Source organism: Nicotiana tomentosiformis, chromosome 10, assembly GCF_000390325.3.
Source record: "Nicotiana tomentosiformis chromosome 10, ASM39032v3, whole genome shotgun sequence".
Lineage (NCBI taxonomy): Eukaryota > Viridiplantae > Streptophyta > Magnoliopsida > Solanales > Solanaceae > Nicotiana > Nicotiana tomentosiformis.
Genome location: NC_090821.1, coordinates 29141318 through 29165237, shown reverse-complemented (window position 1 = coordinate 29165237; position 23920 = coordinate 29141318). Strand labels below are relative to the sequence as shown.

General features: G+C 40.2%; 2 protein-coding genes across 2 annotated transcripts; both read right to left on the bottom strand.

Annotated features, from left to right (window-relative positions):
* Nucleotides 1-16939: 16939 nt before the first annotated feature.
* LOC138899933 (uncharacterized) lies at nucleotides 16940-18064 on the bottom strand. The gene is made up of 2 exons (XM_070186634.1): nucleotides 17911-18064; nucleotides 16940-17784 (listed from the first exon to the last, which is right to left on the bottom strand). Exons 1-2 carry the CDS (start codon nucleotides 18062-18064, stop codon nucleotides 16940-16942), a joined length of 999 nt encoding a protein of 332 aa, XP_070042735.1.
* Nucleotides 18065-18697: 633 nt separating this feature from the next.
* LOC138899932 (uncharacterized) lies at nucleotides 18698-19171 on the bottom strand. Its single transcript, XM_070186633.1, has one exon. The coding sequence runs from the start codon at nucleotides 19169-19171 to the stop codon at nucleotides 18698-18700; it is 474 nt and encodes a 157-aa protein (XP_070042734.1).
* Nucleotides 19172-23920: the final 4749 nt, after the last annotated feature.

Genomic DNA, 23920 nt, shown 5'->3' with positions numbered 1-23920 from the left:
GAAGAATTACCATGTCCATGACTTAGAGTTGGCAGCCATTATTCATGCGCTGATGATTTGGAGGCACTATCTTTACGGTGTGTCGTGTGAGGTTTCACGGATCATCGGAGCCTACAGTATTTGTTCAAGCAAAAGGATCTCAATTTGGGACAGAAGAGGTGGTTGGAGCTATTAAAAGACTATGATATCACCATCTTGTATCATCCCGGGAAGGCCAATGTGGTGGCTGACGCCTTGAGTAGACAGGCAGCGAGTATGGGCAGCCTTGTGTACATTCCAGTCAGTAAGAGACCGCTTGCATTAGATGTTCAGGATTTAGGCAATCAGTTCGTAAGGTTGGATGTTTCTGATCCCAGTCGTTTTCTAGCTTGTACAGTCACTCGGTCTTCCTTATTTGAGCGCATCAGGGAGCGGCAGTATGACGACCCTCATTTGACGGTCCTTAGGGACACAGTGTGGCACGGTTCTCGGTATTCTATTCATCCGGGTGCCGCCAAGATGTATTAGGACTTGCGGCAGCATTATTGGTGGAGGATAATGAAGAAAGACATAGTTGCATATGTAGCTCGATGTCTAAATTATTAGTAGGTAAAGTATGAGCATCAGAGACCGGATGGTTTGCTTCAGAAGTTAGAGATTCCTGAGTGGAAGTGGGAGCGTATCACTATGGGTTTCGTTGTTGGACTCCCACGGACTTAGAGGAAGTTCGATGTAGTTTGGGTCATTGTGGACACACTGACCAAGTCAGCGCATTTCATTCCTATGGCAGTTACCTATTCTTCAGAGTGGTTGGCAGAGATTTATATCTGCGAGATCGTCCGTCTTCACAGTGTGCCCATGTCTATCATTTCTGATCGAGGTATGTAGTTCACCTCGCACTTTTGGAGGGCAGTACAACGTGAGTTGGGCACGCATGTGGAGCTGAGCACAACATTTCATCCTCAGACGGGCGGACAGTCCGAGCGCACTATTCAGATATTGGAGGATACGCTCTGCACTTGTGTTATAGAATTTGGAGGTTCTTGGGATCAGTTCTTTTCGCTCTCGGAGTTTGCCTACAACAACAGCTACCACTCGAGCATTCAAATGGCTCCCTATGAGGCATTACAGTTGGATGGTTCGAGCCGGGGGAGGCTCAGTTGTTGGGTACATATTTAGTACATGATGCCTTGGATAAGGTCAAGATTATTTAGGATTAACTTCGCACAGCTCAGTCCAGGTAGAAGAGTTATGCTGACCGTAGAGTTCGTGATGTTGCATTCATGGTGGGAGAGAGGTCGTCAGTTGAGGTCGAAGAGTTATCCTTCAGTCCGAGTATAATGGAGAGGTCAGCCCATTGAGGCAGCTACTTGGGAGTCCGAGTCGGACATGCGGAGTAGATATCCCCACATTTTCACCAGCCCAGTTACTTTTTTATGTCCGTTCAAGGACGAACAATTATTTTAGAGGTGGAGAATCTGATGACCCGATAGGTCATCTTATGTTTTAGAACCTAATTCTGCACTTTGAAGCCTTAAATACCTCATTTTAGCCTTTCTCAATTTGCATGCACAGTCCGGGCATTTTCTGAAAAGCTTTTAGGTTAAAAACTGAGAAAATATGAAAATTTTGCCTTAAAATCCATTTGAGTTGACTTCGGTCAACGTTTTGAGCACACAGACCCAAATTCATGTTTTGACAGTCCCGTTGGGTCCGTATCGTGATTTGGGACTTGGGCGTATGCTCGGAATCGAATTCGAAAGCCCCTAGCCCGAGTTATTGCACTTTGTAGAAATTTGAAAGTTAAAGGCTTAATGATTTTGAAATGTTTGACCAAGGTTTGACTTTTTGGATATTGGTCCGTATTTTTGGTTCCGGAACCTGGTATAGGTCCAATACTATATTTATGACTTGTCTATTAAATTTGGTGAGAAACGAAGTTGGTTTGACATGATTCGGATGTCCGGTTGTGAAAATAGAAGTTTCAAAGTTTTCTTGAAAATATCATTTGATTTGGTGTTCAATTCGTAGTTCAAGGTGTTATTTTGGCGATTTGATCGCGTAAGCAAGTTCGTATGATGTTTTTAGACTTGTCTGCTTAGTTGATTTAGAGCCCCGAGGGTTCGAGTGAGTTTCGGATAGGCTACAGAGTGAAATTGGCCTTAGAAATGTTGCTGGTGTTTTTAGTTCTAGTGCAGGCCTCTGATCTCGCATTTGCGAGATCAGACATCGCATTTGCGACCTCTGATGGATTTACATTTGCGAGGCTAAATTTTGCATTTGCGAACTTGACTATTCCGCTTTTGCGAAGGCAGAGTCGCATATGCGACTCAGCACTGTTTGAGAATCTTTGCATTTGCAAAGGTAGGGCCGCATTTGCGAGGGTTGCAGGGTTCGCATTTGCGGCTGTTTTATCGCATTTGCGGTCACTCGAATTTCTGAAGGTGTTCGCAATTGCAACCTCTTTCTCGCAATTATGATGTTCGCAATTGCGAACCTTATATCGCAATTGCGACATCCGCAGGTGGGTAAAACTTGTCTTAGACGAGATTTTTGCTCATTCTTCTAAATTTTCAAAACAAGAAACCCTAGAGGCAATTTCTCAAAGAACATTTCTTCCCCAAATCATAGGTAAGTGATTCTAAACTTGTTTCTTTCAATCTTTCACTACATTTCCTAAGATTTCAATCTAAAATCTTGTGTTTTCATGGTGGAAATTGGGGGTTTGGGTAGAATTAGGGATTTTTGTAAAATCGGGATTTTGACCTCAAATTGAGGTCGGATTCCAAAACAAATTGCATAACCGAGCTCGGGATGAATGGGTAATCGAGTTTTGATCTGAATTACGGGATTGGACCAAGCGGGCCCGGGGGTTGACTTTTGTTCACTTTTTCAGACCTAAATTGAATCCTTTGCAATCGTGAGTAGTTCCTAAGGCTTAATTTGAATCGTTTGGTTGGTAATTTGTTAGATTCCATTGGTTCGGAGGCTTGTTTGAAAGGAAAAGCTGTGATTGAGCTTTGAGTGGACCTTTGAAGTGAGGTAAGTGTCATGGTTAACCTCGACTTGAGGGATTAGGACTTGTTTGTGTATTTCCTACTTGTTTCGATCTTGGGTACAACGTATATGTGAGGTGATAAGTACTTATGCATTGTTGTCGGGTTTAAGCATGCCGGTGAGGCTTGTTTCTTGTAGTTTATTGCTTACCTTGATCTTGTTATCCATGCTTAGACTAGTTACTTACTAAATTGATCATTCCTATCGTGTTTACGAGCTTTTGTGATAATTGAGGATTGATTCCAAAGATGAGATTGGTATTGTGGAACCATTGTTGAAGTAAGGCTTGTTCTTGTCGATTGTATCTCCCTGCTTTCACTTTTTCATTGTTATATGGTAAGGGAGAGTGTTAATGCATGACGGGTGATGTCGTGCCATGTTATGAGAGTTTAGCACGAAGGGTGATGTCGTGCTATGTTATGAGAGTTAATGCACGAAGGGTGATGCCGTGCCATATTGTGAGTGATAATGCACAAAGGGTGATGCCGCGCCTTCTCTATTGATTTACATTGTGAGGTTGAGAGTAAAAGCACGAAGGGTGATGCCATGCAATATCTTTGTTTCATTGTGAAGTTGAGAGTAAAAGCACGAAGGGTGATGCCATGCAATCTCCTTTATTGTTTTAATAGTTTTCACTGGTTAAAGGCATATTGACTGTTCTGGTTATCATTTCCGTTGTATCTATTATATCCGGTTTCCCCCTTTTAGGATGTCCCCTCCCAATTGTACATGTTTAGCTGTTATTGTTGTTTTCTCGTACACATACTATTATCTGCACATGTCTATTATATGGGTGTCTTGCCATAGCCTCGTCACTACTTCCTCGAGGTTAGGCTCGACACTTACCAGTACATGGGGTCGGTTGTACTCATACTATACTTTGTACTTCTTGTGCAGATTTTGGTACCGGTCCTAGCTGCTCATGAGGCTTAGCAGCTTGGACTTGCTTATTGGAGACTCAAGGTAGATATGCTGGCATCCGCAGATCTTGGAGTCCCTTTCTATCTCCCCTATTTTACTCTTTCTTTTCATTCAGAATGGTTGTATTTCTTTTAGACTCTGTTTGTATAAAATCTTAGAAGCTCGTGAGTTGTGACTCCAGATCCGAATTGTATCAGATATTATGGGCTTTATGTTAATCCACATTTCAGTTTTAGCTTCTATTTACCTTGATTGCTTATGTTATTGTAATTGACTAAAATTGGTTAAAATAATCCTCTAACACTGGCTTGCCAAGCAAGTGAAATGTTAGGTGCCATCACGGTCCCGAAAGTGGGAATTCCAGGTCGTGATAATTTTAGATCGAGCGAGCCTACATTAGTAGAGATTTACATTAAGGGCAAGCCTATGGTACCAATTGCATGCATGTGACTTCTTTTGTAAGAGTGAGCAATTTTCTTTGACATATGTGAGTCCTTAAAATATATTTGAGCATTTGATTTGAATGTGTGGCTTCAACTTATTCTCTTGTTCTTATTGTGAGGGCACATTGTTTCATGAGGGATAGTTAACGTTAATAGATTTCTCTATGAAGTTGGGTGTTCAAGCCATGAGTGCATGATGACACTGAGTCGGTTTTTGAATCTAGGATTGTTATGAGCACGTTGTCTTTGTTGTGAATATATTTTAAGAATGGCATAAGTAAAGAGATGGCATTCTAGTACTTTTAATCATCTTTTGAGTATTAATTATATTATTTATACTTAATATTATATTTTAACTGTGTAGGAATAAAGCTATATGAAGATGAAGAGATGTGGAGAAAAATTGTCTAAAATGCAGAAGAAAAATAAAGGAAATAAAAAAAAACAAAAGGATAGACAAAGGGGGGACACCCTTTGGTGTTTGTCCCCCCAAGTGGAAGACAAAAAGGGATAAGAGTTATAATTCAAAACAAAAATTGAAGAGCAACGTCAAAGGCTACTGGATTCAGTGCCAGGGCTAGCGCCCCACGCTACCCTGGGCGCTGGGTGACGAGAAGTCTCCTATTTCGCGTGGGACAAGGTTATTTCGGCCCTACACGGTCCCAACTTATATAAAATAGGTCCTAAACATATTTTGGAGGAGGGATGACGTTTTTTAGAGTAAAATTTTGACGAAGGGAGAGCACAGAGCTACCGTGGAGACCGGTTTTCATCTTTTCTTCCACCAGACTTAGTAATTTTTATGTTTCTTTATATGAATTGTTGTTTGGCTACCATGTCTATGTGGAGCTAAACTTCACCCTCTAGGGTTGTGGTTCTTTTATGACTATTATTATTTGAATATTGATTTTGATTTCTTGGTTTATCATATTGGTTTATTTATTTAATCATGCGCTTAATTATTTGATTGCTTGATCACCAATTAAATACTATCTATGAAATCTAGAGTTGAACTCGAAAGTGGGAATTCTAGATTGCATATATGATCGAGTAGAGCAAGTTCTTGAACCCGGGCATAGGGGAATGGATTCACGATTAGGATAGACATATGATAATTTCATTGCTTGGTTACTATACTAGAATTACGAATGCATTCTTGTTGATTCTAACTCTATAGACATATAGGTGTTAGGTTAGCTTGAATACCCGAGTAAGAGTCTCACTACCCAAAACCTAACCTGTCGTGATGGCACCTAACATGGAACTAGGCAGGCCGACAACTCAATTATTTCCAGCAACTTTAAATTTAAGATGAGCTAAAATAGGTTTAATAATTTAAGCTCTAATAAACTGGATAAGATCAAAACTAAATACTGAAAATCCCCAAAACCTAGGTGTCACCGAGTATATGAGCATCTATATATAGCAACATAGTATGGTACATTGTCTAGAAACAAAGACTAAATAAATAAAACTAAAAGATAGGGAAAGGAGGATCAAGGTCTGCGGACGACAAGCAGCTACCTCGATGATCTCCGAACAGGTAGACTCCACGATCAACAACCGCCGTGCCCGAAAATGCTTGAATCTGCACATGAGGTGTAGGGTGTAGTATGAGTACAACCAACTCAATAAGTATCACAAATAAACAATGCAATATAAGAGAAGATTAATTTGTTGAGGTAACTAGTTAAATCAATACAATTCTATCCTTTTTGATTAACATAATATAAGATTTAAAGCTAGCTCATAAGGCTTCATGATACGAATATCCTTGTGTGCATGTGCACTGGTTCTCAAATACCCTGCTCAATAGTATTATGGCATGTAGGGGAAAGAAACCAAGTAAACCAGATAAATGATCAAGAAAATACAAGTTTCACACACTGCACGAACAACTCACGTGCTAACAATAGAATCTGCACGGACAACTCATGTGTCAATAATATCAATATATGGATCCGTACACACAACTCACTGTCGCACCCCTTTTTCTTGCGAAAACGGGCTTCGACATTGTGACAACTCTTTTGAGAGGGAGGTAAGTGTTAAAAGAAGAAGAGTCATCACCTAACAATGTTTTAGGTGTGTTAGGGCACCTATTTGCAAATGACTCAGTTTTGACTAGTCAACGCCACCAAAGATCGGGTAAAAGGCTCAAATTACCGCAAAGAGAAGGTGTTAGGAACTCTTTGAGGTCCACAACGGTGGGTCCCGGTCGAACTTAAGATTATGAGGATTATAATTAGGCAAGATGATTAAATAAACAAAGAGAATAAAAGGTCAAAGAGTTTCATTATCACACAATGAGAATTGGTACAAATCTTAAGGACTACAAGGATACAACCATAACGGTCTATATTTGATGACTAAGTGTATAAAGAGGAAAGGGGGGATAAGTTTTTTAGCCTAAAGGATCACCGCGTGCAACATAAATAATACTTTGCAAATTCTTTTAGATAGGATTTGCTCATATTATTCAGTGGGCACAGACTATCATCTCCTGCTACCCGATTACTATGTTGAAGTTATTTACTTAGAGCATTCTAATTCAATTCCAGGTTGCGTCCTATGCGTGCACTACCCGTCCCATGCCTATGGTCCAGGAGGCGTTGGACCTCTATTTGGGTAGTTCTAGACTTTACTTAGGATGCTCAAAATGATAAAACTATGTGACATTCAAAATAAGTAGGACTTCATGCAAAGACAAATAAAGGCTTAATTTTGCCCCCCACACATAAACAGCAAATGCACGCGGGCAATTTAGGAAGTGCATAGCTTCATAATTAAGACTTAAAGTCCTATAGGCATGGTTTCTAGGTGATTCTGAATTCCAGCATGCAACATTATTTCTCTTAATGGCTTAGGTAAGGAGGCAGTAAATTATTTGTAAGCTTAGAACTATTAGCGCTGATTTTATATATATGCATCTTAGAAAGGTACATTATCCTATAGGCACGATTTCTAATAGTGGCATAGTTAAGCAATGAAACAGTGTTTGAGAGTCCAGCATTAATAACGTTGATCTCATAAACAATTTTAAGCGAGTGACAATACCCTATAGGCAGGATTTCTAACGATTGACAATTGAAACTTATTTTTTGTAATACTTAGCCCCTATAGGCATGTTTTCTAGGTGAGCAATATGATAACAATAACAATAGAAAATTAGTCAATTGAAGTCCTATAGATGGGCATTAGTGATTCTATAGGCATGCAGTCTAGTAACACACAACAATAGATGTGGGTAACAAATAAAGTACTTAAGCTCATATTTTGATAGCAAATAGGTTGAGTGATTGTGTGATTACTATAGGCATGATCTCTACTAGTGTGCAACACATAAGAGTCAAAATAACAAATAGAGCACATAAGTCCTATAGGCATGCCTTCTACCCATTGTGCGACAATTAAAGTATCATGCCCCTTTTATTAATCACCCCGTCTGTTCAATTACAAGATTGTTACAGACCCAGAATTAAATATGAATATTTACATAAGTAGACCACTATAGGCCCAATGACAGGCCCAGTACAGATAACCCAGTATTTTCCAGGCCTTCGATAGCTCCAATAGCCTCGAATTCCCACTCATAAGATCAGTCTAGTAAGTCTGCATCCAACAGCCAAACCCAGCATCACATAGAACCAAATACCAGGCCCAAATGAAGGACATGGCCACATAAGCAATAGACTATGTGTTGAAAAAATTGAACAGAGTAGAAAGTCCACATACTTATTTCCCGGGACTATAAAACATAAGCAAATTCGCGTGGCATGTTGGCAGGACACACATAAGCAAATTCATGTTTGCATTTTGGACATGATTGCCAACAAACTATCACTAAATAGGTTTTAAACACAGACATGTTCAAAAGCAACTTAAGACAATTGCAAGCAGGGGATCTAATTGTGAAAAGTTAAAGGATCAACAGAGCACGGTCCTAATAGGGTAGTTTTAGCCTAAAGAATGACAATATAAGTTCAAACAAGTGAAAGAACAGTAGAATTGAGGATGCATATCACTTAGATCAACATGGCAAGCATACATGCTTAGTTTTCAGAACAACAGGATTATAGCAAAGCACAAATAGGCCTAAAAGAGACTCAAAACTAGGAGATTAAGGCATGAAGTTCTAACAAAGTAATAGTCAGAGAATGGCAAGTAAACAAGCATGTAGGCATGGTTTATAACAATCAATAAGAATCTTAATCACAAAGGTTTCTAAGTCCAAGGATCATGGTGGGAAGATATGTCCATCTTAAGGTCACGGGGTAGACAAACTTTAGAACTTAAGCCAGTCATAATGGTAAAATCGAGTGTATTGGGGTTTAACTAGAAACCTGGCAATACTGAAGAACACAAGATTGACCAAATACCAAAGTATTAGTCATGTAAGCAGAAGAGGGATTCATTGGAATATTGACCAAATACCAAAGCACAAGATAGACCAAATACCAAACACAAGATTGACTAAAACATTGAGACACATAAGGTTCATGTAAGCAGAAGAGTAGTAGAACATGCATGAGGGATTCACTGGAAAGAAATTCACTCAAACAAGTTCTGGCTGGGTGATAACATCCTTAAGAAATGCAGAAACCTAAGGCAAGGCATGAGGAAAGGCTTTTGAAGAGCAGCTAGTAATCAGAGTAGCATAACAAGCTGAAAATAATCATAAACTATTCAATTACGCACATATAACAGGCATGAAACCCAGAATTCAAGTAGGTTCAGATAAACAGGGGCAAGAATAATGAAATCAAATACGAAAATGAACATGAACAGAGGCAAACAATATCGTATTGATTCACAAAAATAAGAATGTCATGAACACCAATAAAAGAGAATAAATTGCTAGAGTCTTATTACTCACCAATTTGCAGAATTAACAAGCTAATAAGGCAGAGATTAAGAACCAACAACTTGCTTATCAGTAACACGAAGAGAACAGCAAAAACCCCAAATTTCTCAGTGCATCAGAGTTCCCAAGGGCTTCAAATAAACCCAGGGCAATGCTCACACTGAGAGAGGTTGAATAATAGAATTCTGGTGGCCTTTGCTTTCAGCCGGCCAAAGTCTCAAATTTTAGAGTAGTGGAATGAGTGGGAGAGAGAGAATAATAGTGATTCCGGTCCCTTTAAGGGTATTTAGGGTAGGGGTTTATATAGTAGTTAAATTAGACGAGTAAATAAGAAAAGAAGTCAATGAAACATAAACAAGGAAAGGAAAAATATACATGCAATCATAAAGCAACCAGTAAAGGAAAGAAATCAAAATTCAAACTCTAAATAGGGTTCAATGTTTGAAAATCCGTCTACTGGTATAAAAAATCAACTATTATATAGATGAGATATTGTCTAGATATTAGCGATTGAAGTTAAACGGGCCAGAATCTAAGAGATGGTACTTGCCAAGTTTAGGCAAGTACTAAGTAACACCATATTCTTGCAAGTAACAACGAGGTAACACTAAAAAGGTAAATAAATCACAGAAGGAATCCATGATTTGCTCGGATTTGGAGAAGATTGGGGAGGCGGTTAGGGTTTCTAAAGGTGAGAGAAGGAGAGATGAAAGAATACAGAGGCGGCGGGGTGGGGGATTTGTCTCTAGGGTTTGGGGTTATGGGGATATAACGGGAGGTAGGGCTTTATTATGGACCGTTGATCATGTGAGATCAACAGTCGAGGTTGAATAAGAAACTGGCGGGTCAGAAGGTAATGGGTTGTTTGGTTGGGCTGCTGAGGTTATTGGGCCAATTTATGTCAGAAAATTGGACTTAAAATTGGGCTTCTATTTAAATACACGAAATTTATCCAAAATTAATTTATAAAAATACTTAATAAATAATTAAAGATATTATTTATGCACTAAAATAATTAAAAATAATAATTTAGCATTATAAAAATATAAAATACTATTTTGACACAAATAATGTAATAATAGAGCACTTATGTATGAACATATGCTATTATTGCAAAAATTACATAAATAACTAAAATATAGATATAATTATATGAAACGATATAAAATAAAAACAAATAAAAAATATATTTTAAAACATGTGTGTGGGTGTAAAATAATAAATTAAGATGATTTAGTTATTGCAAATAATTTAAGGGAATAATTAGCAAATATTCAAGTAATTTTAACGCAAGAAAAAGCTCCGAAAATTATGGAAATGCTTGTATAAATCTTGTAAATTAAGTAATGATGCAAAATGACATTTTGAAAAGATATATATACTATTTAAAAAAATGTGAGGGCAAAATTGGGTATCAATAGCTGCCCCTCTTTACCCGGGAATGATGAAAGAGTTGTCGGGTAAAGAAAATGATGACCAATTTTGGTCGAATTGAATGGGGAATGATGTGATTTGATAAATTAGGTCGAAACCTAGTTCCTGAGTTGCCTACATATCCCTGGTATTACAGGAATCAAGCCATGTGTAGTTCTGGATCCAACGACGAGCGAAACCGATGAAGTTATTATGAGAACGGTTGTATGTTTCGAAAAGGTTCATTGGGTAGGACACTGTCGTGAGCGGAATCATGTATGTGAAATGAAGTTTGTGGGCGTATCATGAGGCAGATGTCTGAACGGTCATAGAGCGAGAGGTAGGCATTATCGATTACGTTTGAAATAGTCATAGGATGTGAACGTTGAAAACGGAAATCGGAGCGAAGATTGCTCCTGTTTGAAGAACAGTTACTCCCGAGTTACCTGAAAAAACTTAAAACACGGTGCATGGGAATATATATGGGTTATTGCAAAAATTTAAACATGATGCAAATTCCCTTTGGACCATGAAGATTGTCTTTTGACGAGGAGGATGATGTCCTTAGACCATGACGTTCTGGGCCATGAAGTGTATTACAAGGGATTTGCATGCCATGAAATGGTATCCTCGGGCCATGAAGATGGTGTCTCTGGACTATGACGCCTTTGAATAATGATGTGCAATCTTAAGAGATCCTCAGGCCATGGAATAGTGTCTCCCGGCTATGAGGATGATGCCTTCGAACTATGACGCCTTCGTACAAAATGGCAATATTTCAGCCAATAAAATGCAAGGATATGGCAGTATCGATAGTTTGATAAAAGAAACAAGTGTTGCTTGGTTAAATGCGAGGACGAGACAAGACAAGGCTTAGTCTTATATGAGATGAGGGTAGTGCTTAGACCTTGATGAATAAAGGGGATAGTGCTTGGTCTTAGGTAGTGTAAGGCCCCTTAAAACTTTTTCTAAAAACCCGGATTCCGTGATGCTGAAGTAGGCGTAGAGGGTAATAATGTTGGGTAGAAGTAGGAATTTTTGCAGCCAGTTCTGCTACCGCAGAATGGTCGTAGAGTGAGGCAGTTTTCTGGACCGTTTTTTATGTCAATTTCGCAGCCAATTATGCGACCGCCAAACCGTTTCGCGGGTCGCACTCTTGTCGCATATCCTGCATTGGGACTTTTCGGAGGGAGGTCCTGCGGTGCACTATGCGACCGCGGAACCGATCTATGGTGCATTATGCAACTGCAAAACACATCTGCGGGCCGCATAGTGACCGCAGACTTGGCTAGTTCCTCTCCAGTTTTGGCACCCCAATTTCGCGGACCACATAACGATTATGCGGTCGCATATGCGATCGCAGAACCTGTTCCGGAGCTTCATTTTTGGGATTTTTAAACCCGATTCTAATCCGTTAATTCATCCACCATGGACCATTTTGAGCTTATTTTCTTATATTTTTAGAGTGAGAGAGAGGGTCCTATAAGGCGAAAGTGGTCTTCACCAAATTTCTCTTCAATTCTCACTTAAAACCTTGAAGATTTTCAAGAGAGGCACATAGGTCTTCTTCCTAATAGGTAAATTCTATCACCCAAACTCTTAATTTCAAAATGTAATTTGAATGGGCCATTAGTAAGGTAATTCATGGGGATGGGGGTGCTTACTTTGCATGCATGTGTTACTAAGGTATGTGGGGAGGTTGTGAGTTAAATATAGAAAAGAATGGGGTGTGGGTTGGTGAAGTCTTTCATGAAAGGGCCATGGAACCTTAATGCACACATGATGTTTGATAGAATGCTTAAGTGAGCTAGAATTATGATCGTTTTCCTAATTTTGGGTTCAATTTTACTATATTGCTAAAATAGATTGTAGTTTCTAATATTCTGGAACATCTTAGAGTTTTAAGAAGCTCAATTGAGGTATGTTGGCTAAACCCCCTCTTCTTAGAATTGAATCACACGGTATTCATGCAATCGACGTAAGTCCCAAATTGAATATCTTAGAAATTGCTATCCCAAATGTGCTTGCTTTGCAAATATATGTGTAATATGCCTAGACTTCACGTCAAATTCGATTAAAGACTGTTATGCTGAATTGTGTGAAAAGCCTCTATGTGCCTTGAAATCTAAAATTCTCATATGTGAACTCAAGAGTCTTGAATGAAAATTGTTGTTATTGATGATATTAATAATGTTGGATTATGGAAAATAACTTGAATTATGAAATAAGGCCACGTGCCAAGAACGACTTTACAATTAAATCTACTTGTGCCAATGTGTTGAAAAGATGGGAAAGGAATACGAAGTAAGATGATCGATTGAAATAGTTGATGTCTCGAATGAGATGGTAATAACACGGTGGTATTGTGAATGAAATAGTGAATATGGTAGATGTCTCTAATGAGATGGCTTAGCCGATCGGGCCGAGATCGGACTCCGTGTAAGAACACAGTGGTATTGTGGATTGTGGTATATTGGCATAAAAATAAAATCATCCAACCAAATAACGTGGCAATCGACTTGGAAATATAAGTGATCTTTAACTTGGTGTTTTAGTGTTATTTGAAGCTCATATTGCATTCTCGACTGTCTCCCCCTGTATTATTGTTCATTCTATTTCGATTGTGTTTAATTATACATACTAGTACTATTCGATAGTACTAACATCCCTTTTGCCGTAGGCGCTGCATCTTTAAATGGATGCAGGTGGTTACATAGTAGACAATGTTGATAACAAATAGGTGCTGCATCCTCATCTCAGCGGACTCGATGATCCCCATTTCATTCCGGGGTCATGTAATACATCTTTTGTATATTTTTGTACTTTTTGAGGTATAGCCGGGGCCTTGTTGCCGGCACCTTCTTTACACTCTTTTGTATCTTTAGGGGCTCCGTAGACACTGTGTGGGTTGTATATGGGTGTTGGGAATGTTCAACAAGTTATGTTGTGTTTGATCACTTGTTCCACTCAGACTATAAGAATATGTGTATTTTGAGACTGAAAGGCGAAGTAGCTAATGAAACAATTTAGTATTGCATGAATAAGCTTCATACTGTATAATTAATGAAATCACGTCTTTTCTGGATCATGGGTGAGTTAGGTAGAAAACATCTAACAGGCTTGCTCGGCTGGGTTCACTCGGTTGAGCGCCGGTCGCACTTCCCGAGGTTAGGGCGTGACAAGTAGTGTAGTGGAGATAGTATTTTAGTCTTATGCAAAGAAAAGGTAGTGCTTAGCCTTATGCAATTATGGAGGCAATGCTTAGCCTCATGCCAGAGATGGAGACAATGCTTAGTCTCATGCCGAAAAAGACAGCACTTAGCCTTATGCAATTTTGGAGGCAATACTTAGCCTCATGCAAGGAAAGGAGATAATGCTTAGTCTCATGCAGGCAGTGCTTAGCCTTATGTAATTATGGAGGCAATGCTTAGCCTCATGCGAGAAGAGGAGACAATGCTTAGTCTCATGCAGGCAGTGCTTAGCCTTATGCAATTATGGAGGCAATGCTTAGCCACATGCAAGAAGAGGAGACAATGCTTAGTCTCATTACAGAGGCAATGCTTAGCCTCATGCAGGGAATGGATACAATGCTTAGTCTTATGCAATAAAAGGCAATGCTTAGCCTTATGCAATTATGGAGGCAATGCTTAGCCTTATGTAATTATGGAGGCAATGCGTAGCCTCATGCAAATGTGGGAGACAAGGCTTAGTCTCATGCAAAGGAAAGGTAGTGCTTAGCCTTATGCAATTATAGAGGAAATGCATAGACTCATGCAAAAAAGGGAGACAATGCTTAGCCTCATGCAGGGAAAGGCAATGATTAGCCTTATGCAATTACAGAGGCAATGCTTAGCCTTATTGAAGAAAGGGATACAATGCTTAGTCTCATGCAGGTAGTGCTTAGCGTTATGCAATTATGGAGGCAATGCTTAGAGTCATGCGAGAAGAGGAGACAATGCTTAGTCTCAAGCAGGCAGTGCTTAGCCTTATGCAATCATGGAGGCAATGCTTAGACTCGTGGAAGAAGAGGAGACAATTCTTAGTCTAATTACGGAGGCAATGCTTAGCCTCATGCAGGGAATGGAGACAATGCTTAGTCTCATACAAGGAAAGGCAATGCTTAGCCTTATGCAATTATGGAGGCAATGCTTAGCCTCACGCAAGAAGTGGAGACAGTGCTTAGTCTCATGGAAAGGAAAGGAGACAAGACTTAGGCTCATGCATAGGAAAGGCAGTGCTTAGCCTTATGTAATTACAAAGGCAATGCTTAGCCTCATGAAAGAAAGGGAGACAATGCTTAGTCTAATGCAGGGAAAGGCAATGCCTCCTTATGCAATTACAGAGGCAATGCTTAGCCTTATGCAAGAAAGGGAGACAATGCTTAGTCGCATTCAAAGGAAAGGCAGTGCTTAGCCTTATGCGAGAAAAGCGATGAGTGACAGTGAGAGAGTGAAGTATCTCCTAGCTGGATGTGTTTACGTTAGGTAGTTTGTCATCATGAAGGTAGTGATTTGATTTGCGTATGTATTTGTGAATATTGTTGTTTTATCGTGCCTGCATTCAAAGAAAAATCGTGAGCTTTACGTGGGGAAGGTTGGTTCGTGCTCTTGACTCCTTGCTTTGCCTTCACTCTTATCTTGCAGTCCTATTTGAGTTACCCTGGGTAGCATCCGGCAGTCATAGAAATAAAGTTTTCGAAAAATATGTATGCATTTGACAAATTATTTGCAAAAATATAGTTGCTTGAAATATATTGCAGTATGTGAGATCAAATAATTTATATGAATTGGTGATTGTGACACATTTAGAGACATTGCAACCTCCTTGTTTTTTAGAATTTCGAGGGTCCTTCTCAAAATTATGCCCGAGTTTAAATGCATCCTTCTAATAATGCTTTTTGGTTGTTCCACATATGACGAAGTTTGCTGAACTTGCGATCTTGCCCCAGTTTCTGATCATGGGGAAATGAAGATTTTATTAAGATGTGATCGAACCCATAGGGCTGCCTATGTATTCCCTCTTAAACGGGAATCAGGTCAAGCGTAGTTCAGTTACATCAAGTGAAGAAATGTAAACAATCCTAAACATAGAACCTCTTGACTGCGTCTGAGTTGATAGGTTTTGGCCAAATCTCTCCGTCCATTTCTAGAAGTATGAGTGCTCCTCCTGTTAATACTCGATGAACCATGTAGCGACCTTGCCAGTTGGGTTAGAACTTCCCCTTGGCTTCATCCTGATGTGGGAAGATCCATTTTAGCACCAACTGCCCCGGTGTGACTTGCCTTGGTCTGACCTTTTTGTTGAAAGCTCTTGTCATTCTGTTCTGGTAGAGTTGAATCTGACATACTGCATTCATTCTCTTTCCATGAATGAGAGCCAGTTGTTCATAGCGGCTCTGTATCCATTCTGCATCGCTGAGCTCGGCTTCTTGTATAATTCTCAAAGAATGGATTTCTATATTGGCAGGAATAATTGCTTCAGTGCCATAATCCAATAGGTAAGGAGTTGCCCCAGTTGATGTGCGAACCATGGTACGATACCCGAGTAGAGAAAATGGTAACTTCTCGTGCCATTGCGTGTAATTATTTACCATTTTTCTTAGTATCTTCTTGATGTTTTTGTTGGCGGCCTCTACAGCTCCGTTCATTTGCGGACTGTATGTCGTGGAATTCTTCTGTTCGATCTTGAACGTTTCATATATGGCCTTCATTATGTCACTGTTGAGATTGGCGGCATTGTCGGTGATGATTGACTCTGGCATTCTGAACCGACAAACAATGCAATCTCGAACAAAATCTGTGACGACCTTCTTAGTTACAGCTTTGTAAGATTCGGCTTCGACCCATTTTGTGAAATAATCTATGGACACTAGAATGAACCTATGCCCATTTGAAGCAGCGGGTTCAATTGGACCGATGGCATCCATGCCCCAAGCGGAGAAAGGCTAGGGTGTACTTGTTGCATTGAGTTCATTGGGTTGCACTCGTATCATATCAGCATGTATCTGGCATTAGTGACATTTTTGAACATACTTGATGCAGTCTGTTTCCATAGTCATCTAGAAATACCCTGCTCTTAGTATTTTCTTGGCTAAGAAGAAGCCATTCATGTGCGGTCTGCAAGTTCCGGCATGTATTTCCTCGAGCAATCTGGATGCTTCCTTCCCATCGACGCACTGTAGTAACCCCAAGTCAGAAGTTCTTCTATACAGAGTTCCTGTACTTTGAAAGAAATGGTTGGCTAATCTTCGAAGCATGCGCTTCTAAGTATGGGTAGAGTGCTCCAGATATTCTCCTTTTGCATAATATTCCTTGATGTCGTGGAACCACGGATTTCCATCTCTCTCTTCTTCAACGTGAGCACAATAAGCTAGTTGTTTATGAATTCCTATTAGTAGAGGATCGATGAAGTTCTTATCTGGGTGTTGTATCATGGAAGATAGAATGGCCAATGCATCTGCGAACTCATGTTGAATTTTTGGAACATGTTTGAATTCTATCTTTGTGAACCTTTTGATCAGCTTTTGTGCACAGTGCAAATATGGCAATATTTTGGTGTTCTTTATAGCCCATTCTCCTAAAACCTGATGCACCAACAGATCGGAATCTCCAATTACCAACAGTGCCTGAACATTCATATCAATGGCCAACCTTAGTCCCAAGATGCAGGCCTCATACTCCGCCATATTATTGGTGCATGGAAATCTGAGTTTTGCGGATACCAGATAGTGTTGGCCAGTCTCTGATACCAAGATAACCTTAATACCTACTCCTTTGAAGTTTGCTGCTACGTCGAAGAACATTCTCCAACCTTCATATGCTTCCATGATATCTTCTCCCACGAACGACACTTCCTTGTCGGGAAAATACATTTTAAATGGTTCGTATTCTCCGTCTACAGGATTTTCTGCCAGATGATCTGCCAATGTTTGTCCTTTGACCACCTTCTGAGTTACATAAATGATGTCAAACTCGCTCGGCAATATTTTCCACTTTGCTAATTTACCCGTAGGCATGGGCTTCTGAAAGATATATTTCAATGGATACATCCTCGATATGAGATATGTTGTGTATGCACAGAAATAATGCCTCAACTTCTGAGCTATCCCTGTCAAAGAACAATAGGTGCGTTCCAGCAAAGAGTACCCTACTTCGTAGGGTGTGAATTTCTTGCTCATATAGTATATTGCTTGCTCTTTTCTTCCAATTTCATCATGTTGTCAAAAAATGCAACCAAAAGCCTCATCCAGTACAGACAAATAAAGTAATAGTGGTCTTCCTGGCTCTGGTGGAACCAGAACGGGCAGTTTGGATAAATACTCCTTGATTTTATCGAAGGCTTTCTGGCATTCTTCAGTCAAACTCGTTGAAGCATCTTTCCTTAGCATTTTGAAGATCGGCTCACATATCACTGTTGATTATGCTATGAAGCGATCGATGTAAATAAGACGTCCTAAAAAGTTCATCACATCTTTCTTATTCTTTGGAGGTGGCAAGTCTTGGATTGCTTTGACTTTTGATGGGTCTAACTCAATTCTTCTACGACTAATGATGAATCCTAACAATTTTCCAGTAGGGACTCCAAAAGCACACTTTGCAGGATTCAGTTTTAGATTATATCTTCGAAGCCGATTGAAAAATTTCCTCAGATCCGCTATGTGATCCGTACTCCTTTTGGATTTGACGATAACGTCATCCACGTACATTTCATTATCTTTGTGTATCATGTCGTGGAAAATAGTTGTCATGCCTCTCATGTAGGTCGCTCCGGCGTTCTTCAGACCAAATGGCATCATTTTATAACAGTATATTCCCCATGGCGTGATGAAGGCTGTCTTTTCAGCATCCTTCTCATCCATCCAGATCTGATGGTACCCCGCAAAGCAATCCACAAAGGATTGGAGTTCATGTTTGGCATAGTTGTCGATCAATATGTGTATATTAGGCAATGGAAAATCATCTTTGGGACTTGCTCTATTTAGATCTCCGTAGTCAACACATATTTTGACTTTCCCATCTTTCTACGGAACTGGCACAATGTTGGCCAAGCAAGTCGGGTACTCAACCACTCTAAGAACCTTGGCTTTGATCTGCTTGGTGACCTCCTCTTTTATCTTCAAACTCATGTCCGGCTTGAATTTTCTGAGCTTCTGCTTTACCCGTGGACATGTAGGATTAGTGGGTAACTTGTGAGCTACTATGGATATGCTCACACCCATCATATCGTCGTAGGACCATGCAAAGATATCTTCATATTCTTTTTGGAATCTGATGTACTCTTCTTTCTCTGAGGGTGATAGATGAATGCTTATGCATGTTTCCTTAACCAGTTCGGAATCCCCTAAGTTAACTGCTTCAGTTTCATCCAAATTGGACTTTGGCTTGTTTTCAAAATTTTCCACTTCTCTGACGATTTCCTCAGGTATCACATTTTCTTCCAAGTCTTCTGAATCACTATCCTTATGTTGCGTTGTCTCATTACATATCACAGTCATAAGTTCATCGGGATAGGTAATAATAATGCTGTAAAAAGAGAAAATGTAGAGGATAATAGTAAAAACGAAAAGTAGCAATGCATTAATTGAAATCTTTAAAACGTTAACAAATGCAGCTCGATGACTCGAGCAATTATTTCAAAGTAAAATATTGAAAATGTCTCAAATGCTTAAAAATAATTGATGCTAATCTACCAAGCTACCCAAGAACTCGATGGGCCCGGGATGGTGCAACAGTCCAGTTTTTGAGAACAACTCCTTTCCCCACGGTCTAAATGGTAAGGTCTTCCTCCTCATCCTCCTCAACTATTGCACTGCAGTCCATATCTTCTTCATCTAGAAACAGCTTCCTCATGCCAGCTAAAACTTCATCTTCCTCAGAACCCCACATCAGGTCTGTTTGATGAAATGTCTGGTGCAGAGGTGGTATTGGTTGTTCTAGTGGATAATAAGGACCATGCCATGACGGTGACCAATCCTGCTACTCTTGCCAAGTATATTCATATCAGAGACTAAAAGTTGTGCCATGAAGCTACGGTTGTACGGGTTTGGTGATCTCTTGGAGGTTTTTGCCGAAACCCGTGTCAGGTTCATATCCTGTCCATATTAATATTCTTTCTATCTTGTTACTCCACCATTGATCCTTTTCAATTACGTTGACTCGCTCAATGCGATGGTATGTTTCTCCACCCAGCTTCTTCCTATTCTCGATGACTAGAACGGTCTGATTGGTGTAGATGGGGTTGCTTCCATCCCCATGGATAATCACTTCTTGATGATTCCATTCAAACTTCACAGCCTGATGCAGAGTAGAAGCCACTGCCCCAGCAGCATATATCTAGGGTCTTCCCAATAACAGATTATAGGTAGTAGATATATCCAGCACTTGGAACTCAACATCAAACTAGGTCGGGCCCATTTGTAGGTTGAGGTTGATTTCTCCGATTGTGGCTCTTTGGGATCCATCAAACGCTTTTACATTCATACTTCCCATCTATATCTCGTGCAGGCCTTTACCCAACCTCTTTATAGTAGTCAATGGGCATATATTGAGACTTGAACCCCCATCTATCAGGACCCTGGCATTGAACTTATCCTCAAATTGCACTGTGATGTGTAGTGCCCTATTATTACTTAGTCCTTCTGGTGGTAATTCATCCTCGTGAAAGGTGATTTTGTAGCTTTGCAATACCTGCCCAACCATGTTGGCCATCTCCTCACTAGTGATGTCGGTGGGTATATAAGCTTCACTCAGCACTTTTATCAAGACATTCCTGTGTGTCTCGGAGTTTTGCAGCAGCGACAAGATGGATATCTAAGCGGGAGTTTTGTTCAGAGGATCGACGACAGAGTATTCCCTTACTTGTAATTTTCTCCAAAGGTCATTAGGGCCAGTCTCAACAACAGACGACTTAGATGCAGCTTCTTTGCTTGTTCCTCCCAAGTGCTCAGGTGTATAAACTCTGCCATTTCTAGTCATGCCTTGCGCCGCACCTGTTTCCTCCATTTTTGTTTTTCCTTTCCTGCTTTCTTCCACAACATAATCTCATGGGTAGCATCAGACTTGTAAGATGGCATGGGAGCTACCATCACAGTGAAGGGTGTGGTTACCTCGACTTCAAACAGTGCTGGTGTGGTTAACTCGACTTCAAACAGTGCCTGGGTTTGTATCACACCGGGTGTGAGTGTGACCGGAGATGTTTTAGGATCATCTCTCTCTCAAATGATTCTAATTGACCCTTCCGGATCCCATTCCTTGTCAGTCTCTATCACGTTCACTCCCTCACCTCTGTGATATGGGAGACAATTGTTATGAACATTTGGTGCAGCTTCCTTTGCCTGTATGACCTTGTTGTCGATCATTGTCTGAATCTTGTCTTTCAGTGTGCGGCATTCATCAATTGTATGACCCTTCATGCCTGAATGATAGGCACATATCTTGTCTGGGTTAATCCACTCAGAGAAGTTCTCCATGGCAATGGCAAGGATGGGAGTGACATAACCAGCAGCCTCCAATCTCTCATATACTTAGTCTTTGGGCTCAGCAATTGGGATGTATGGTCTAGGTGGTCTGCGGTCGAAGTTTGGTCGTGTTTTTTGGTAGTTTTGGCGGGTGGGTGGTGGTGAGTGGTAATATGCAGGTTGAGTGTTATAGGCATGGTAGGTGGTAGCAGGTTGTTGATGGAGGTGAAGGCTGGCATATGGGTGGAGGTGTTTGGTATGTAAGTGGGGGTGTTTGGTATGTGAGAGGAGACTTAAGACCATGGGCAACCATTACGGCTCCCACCTCTTTCTTCTTTGAAATACCTCCCGATTGTAATGCTTTATTCGTGGCCTGCAGTGCCTCGAAATTTGTCACCATCCCACTCTTAATTCTTTTTTCTATTCTTTCTCCCAGCTTGATGATGTTGGAGAATTTGTGATTTTCAATAACCAAAAGCCTTTCATGGTGCTGCGGATCTTGAGATCTGATGAAGAACTTATTCATTTGTTCTTCTTCAAGTGATGGTCTTACTTTCGCGGCTTCAGATCTCCACCGAGTAGCATATTCGCTAAAGGTTTCTGTTGGTTTCTTCTTGAGGTTTTGAATGTAGAAAATGTCTGGTGCATTTTCTGTGTTGAACCTGAATCTATCCATGAAATCTGACGCCATGCTTACCCAATTAACCCACTTCTTTTGGTTCTGAATTATATACCAAGACAACGCATCTCCGGTGAGGCTTTGCATGAATAGTTTCATACAGATTCGTTAATCTTTGCACACTCCTACAAGTTTGTCACAATACGTCCTCAGATGCATTTTTGGATCACCAGTTCCATCGAACATTTCGAACTCGGGAGGTTTGTAACCCTCTGGCAGTTCCACATCTGGCTGAATGCACAAGTCCTCATAGTTTAAACCTTCAATGCCTTTACCACCTTCGACACTCTGAACTCTGCCAGTGAGCTTCTTAAGTTATTCCGTCATGTTCTTAATGAGCAGGTCTTTCTCGGTTGATTCAGGTATGTATAGGGTTTGTTGCAGGGTGTGGGGTAAGGTCTCCACATATATCGGGTTGCTTTGGTGGACTCCGGGGATCTGTGCATAAGGATGATCATTTGTTGAGTTTTGGAGGTCACGAGTGCGTTGTGATATATTATGGGGAGTATGATAAGTGGTAGTCTGCGGGTATTTTTTTTTGTCAGGAGGTCTTACACGATGAAAGTAATAAAATTTGATGAGTACATAATTTCTAATATCATTATTTAGTAATGAACTCAACATTGATATCACATTATGCAAACTAATAAGGTAAAGGAACTGATTTATAAAAACTAGCCATGAAATGTCTTCACAATTGAAGCCCAGATGAAATCTTATCTTGTTGCACATTTGACCATATTCCCAGTGGTGTATCAACAGTGAGCAAAAAGTATCCAGTAGCGTGCCTGTCCAGCTGATTTTTAAGTATGCATCTGCATTTTCTTTAGGCGTGTAGCTCCTACGATTATCCACATAATAAGAAGCAGTTCCAATCGCAAAGCTTAGTGCCTTGGTGTGGCCTTGATTTTCCATTGATATGTCGTCATGTGTATTTACATCTATCAATCCATTCCCAAAGAAAATATTTTTCCTCGTGAAGTCTTGAAACCAGTAATGTACCTGTTTTCTCCAGAAGTATGGGATAGCTATACTCACCTCTCAATGACAGTAAAGTCCAGCACTTACGTTCATGTGTGAGCATCCACTGTTTGTGGAGAAAATCGTGTGATTTGAAGATGTCATCTGTTGCTATAAGTGGTTGGCACCATTCTTGGGATGTCAAATTAATGAAATGCATTGGGTTTTTATTCCTTTTCCCCCATTTTTGAGTGCCAAAAGTTCTTGTCAAACAGGAAGTCGACCAATAAACTAGGCATATTTTGCTTGCGTGTGCCCTGTTTGAGCATGTGGTCGTGTGATCTCCAGCATCCCTCTATGTTAGCCATTGTTTGGCACCATTCTTGGGATGTAGTACTAATAAGGTGTGCTGGTGCTTTGTTACAAAATGCATCCAGTGCTCCCATATTTGTGTCCCAAAAGCCCAGCAAATGTTGGGCATAAGTCTCCATGCTTCCATGCTTGTGCCTACTATTAGTACACCTTCAAGGGACTGAGCATCAAATGCTAATACCACCCTTTGAAGTTGTAGAAAATAGTAGGACATGGATACAGTATCATTCCTTGATGAAAATGCTGAGCTGCTCCATTCTTTGCATTGCAATTCTTCCATATAACCATTTGAATAGCACTGCCTCATCGAAAAACTAGGCAATATGTGCAAACTGTGAGTGTGGCCATCCTTTGATACATGCATATTGTATCTGCGTGTTTGGTGGATTACATTCCTTAACATAATGGAAACTTGAACATCAAGATTCTCATGCCAAAATTCCTTCATAAAGTTGTAAAGACCTTGCCCAATCCAGTGAAAAATCAGTGTTATGCTTGAGCCTACCCCAACTTTCCTCCCATTGTAATGAGTACTTAGTACTAATACCACCAAATGGGAGTTAGGAAAAGGGTAGTGCATGACAACAGTATCGTTTCCTGCAAAAAAGAACACTAGCTTAGTGAAAAAATTGATTTTCCTCCTTTCCAAAACTATGCCTGCCAAATCTGTACAGACAGGACATAGTGTTTCCATCATATTCCTTGTGTTGTATGTTGCTGTCTTCTCCATTGCTTCTGTGACTTCCATTAGACACAAACTACTATGCATTGACTTC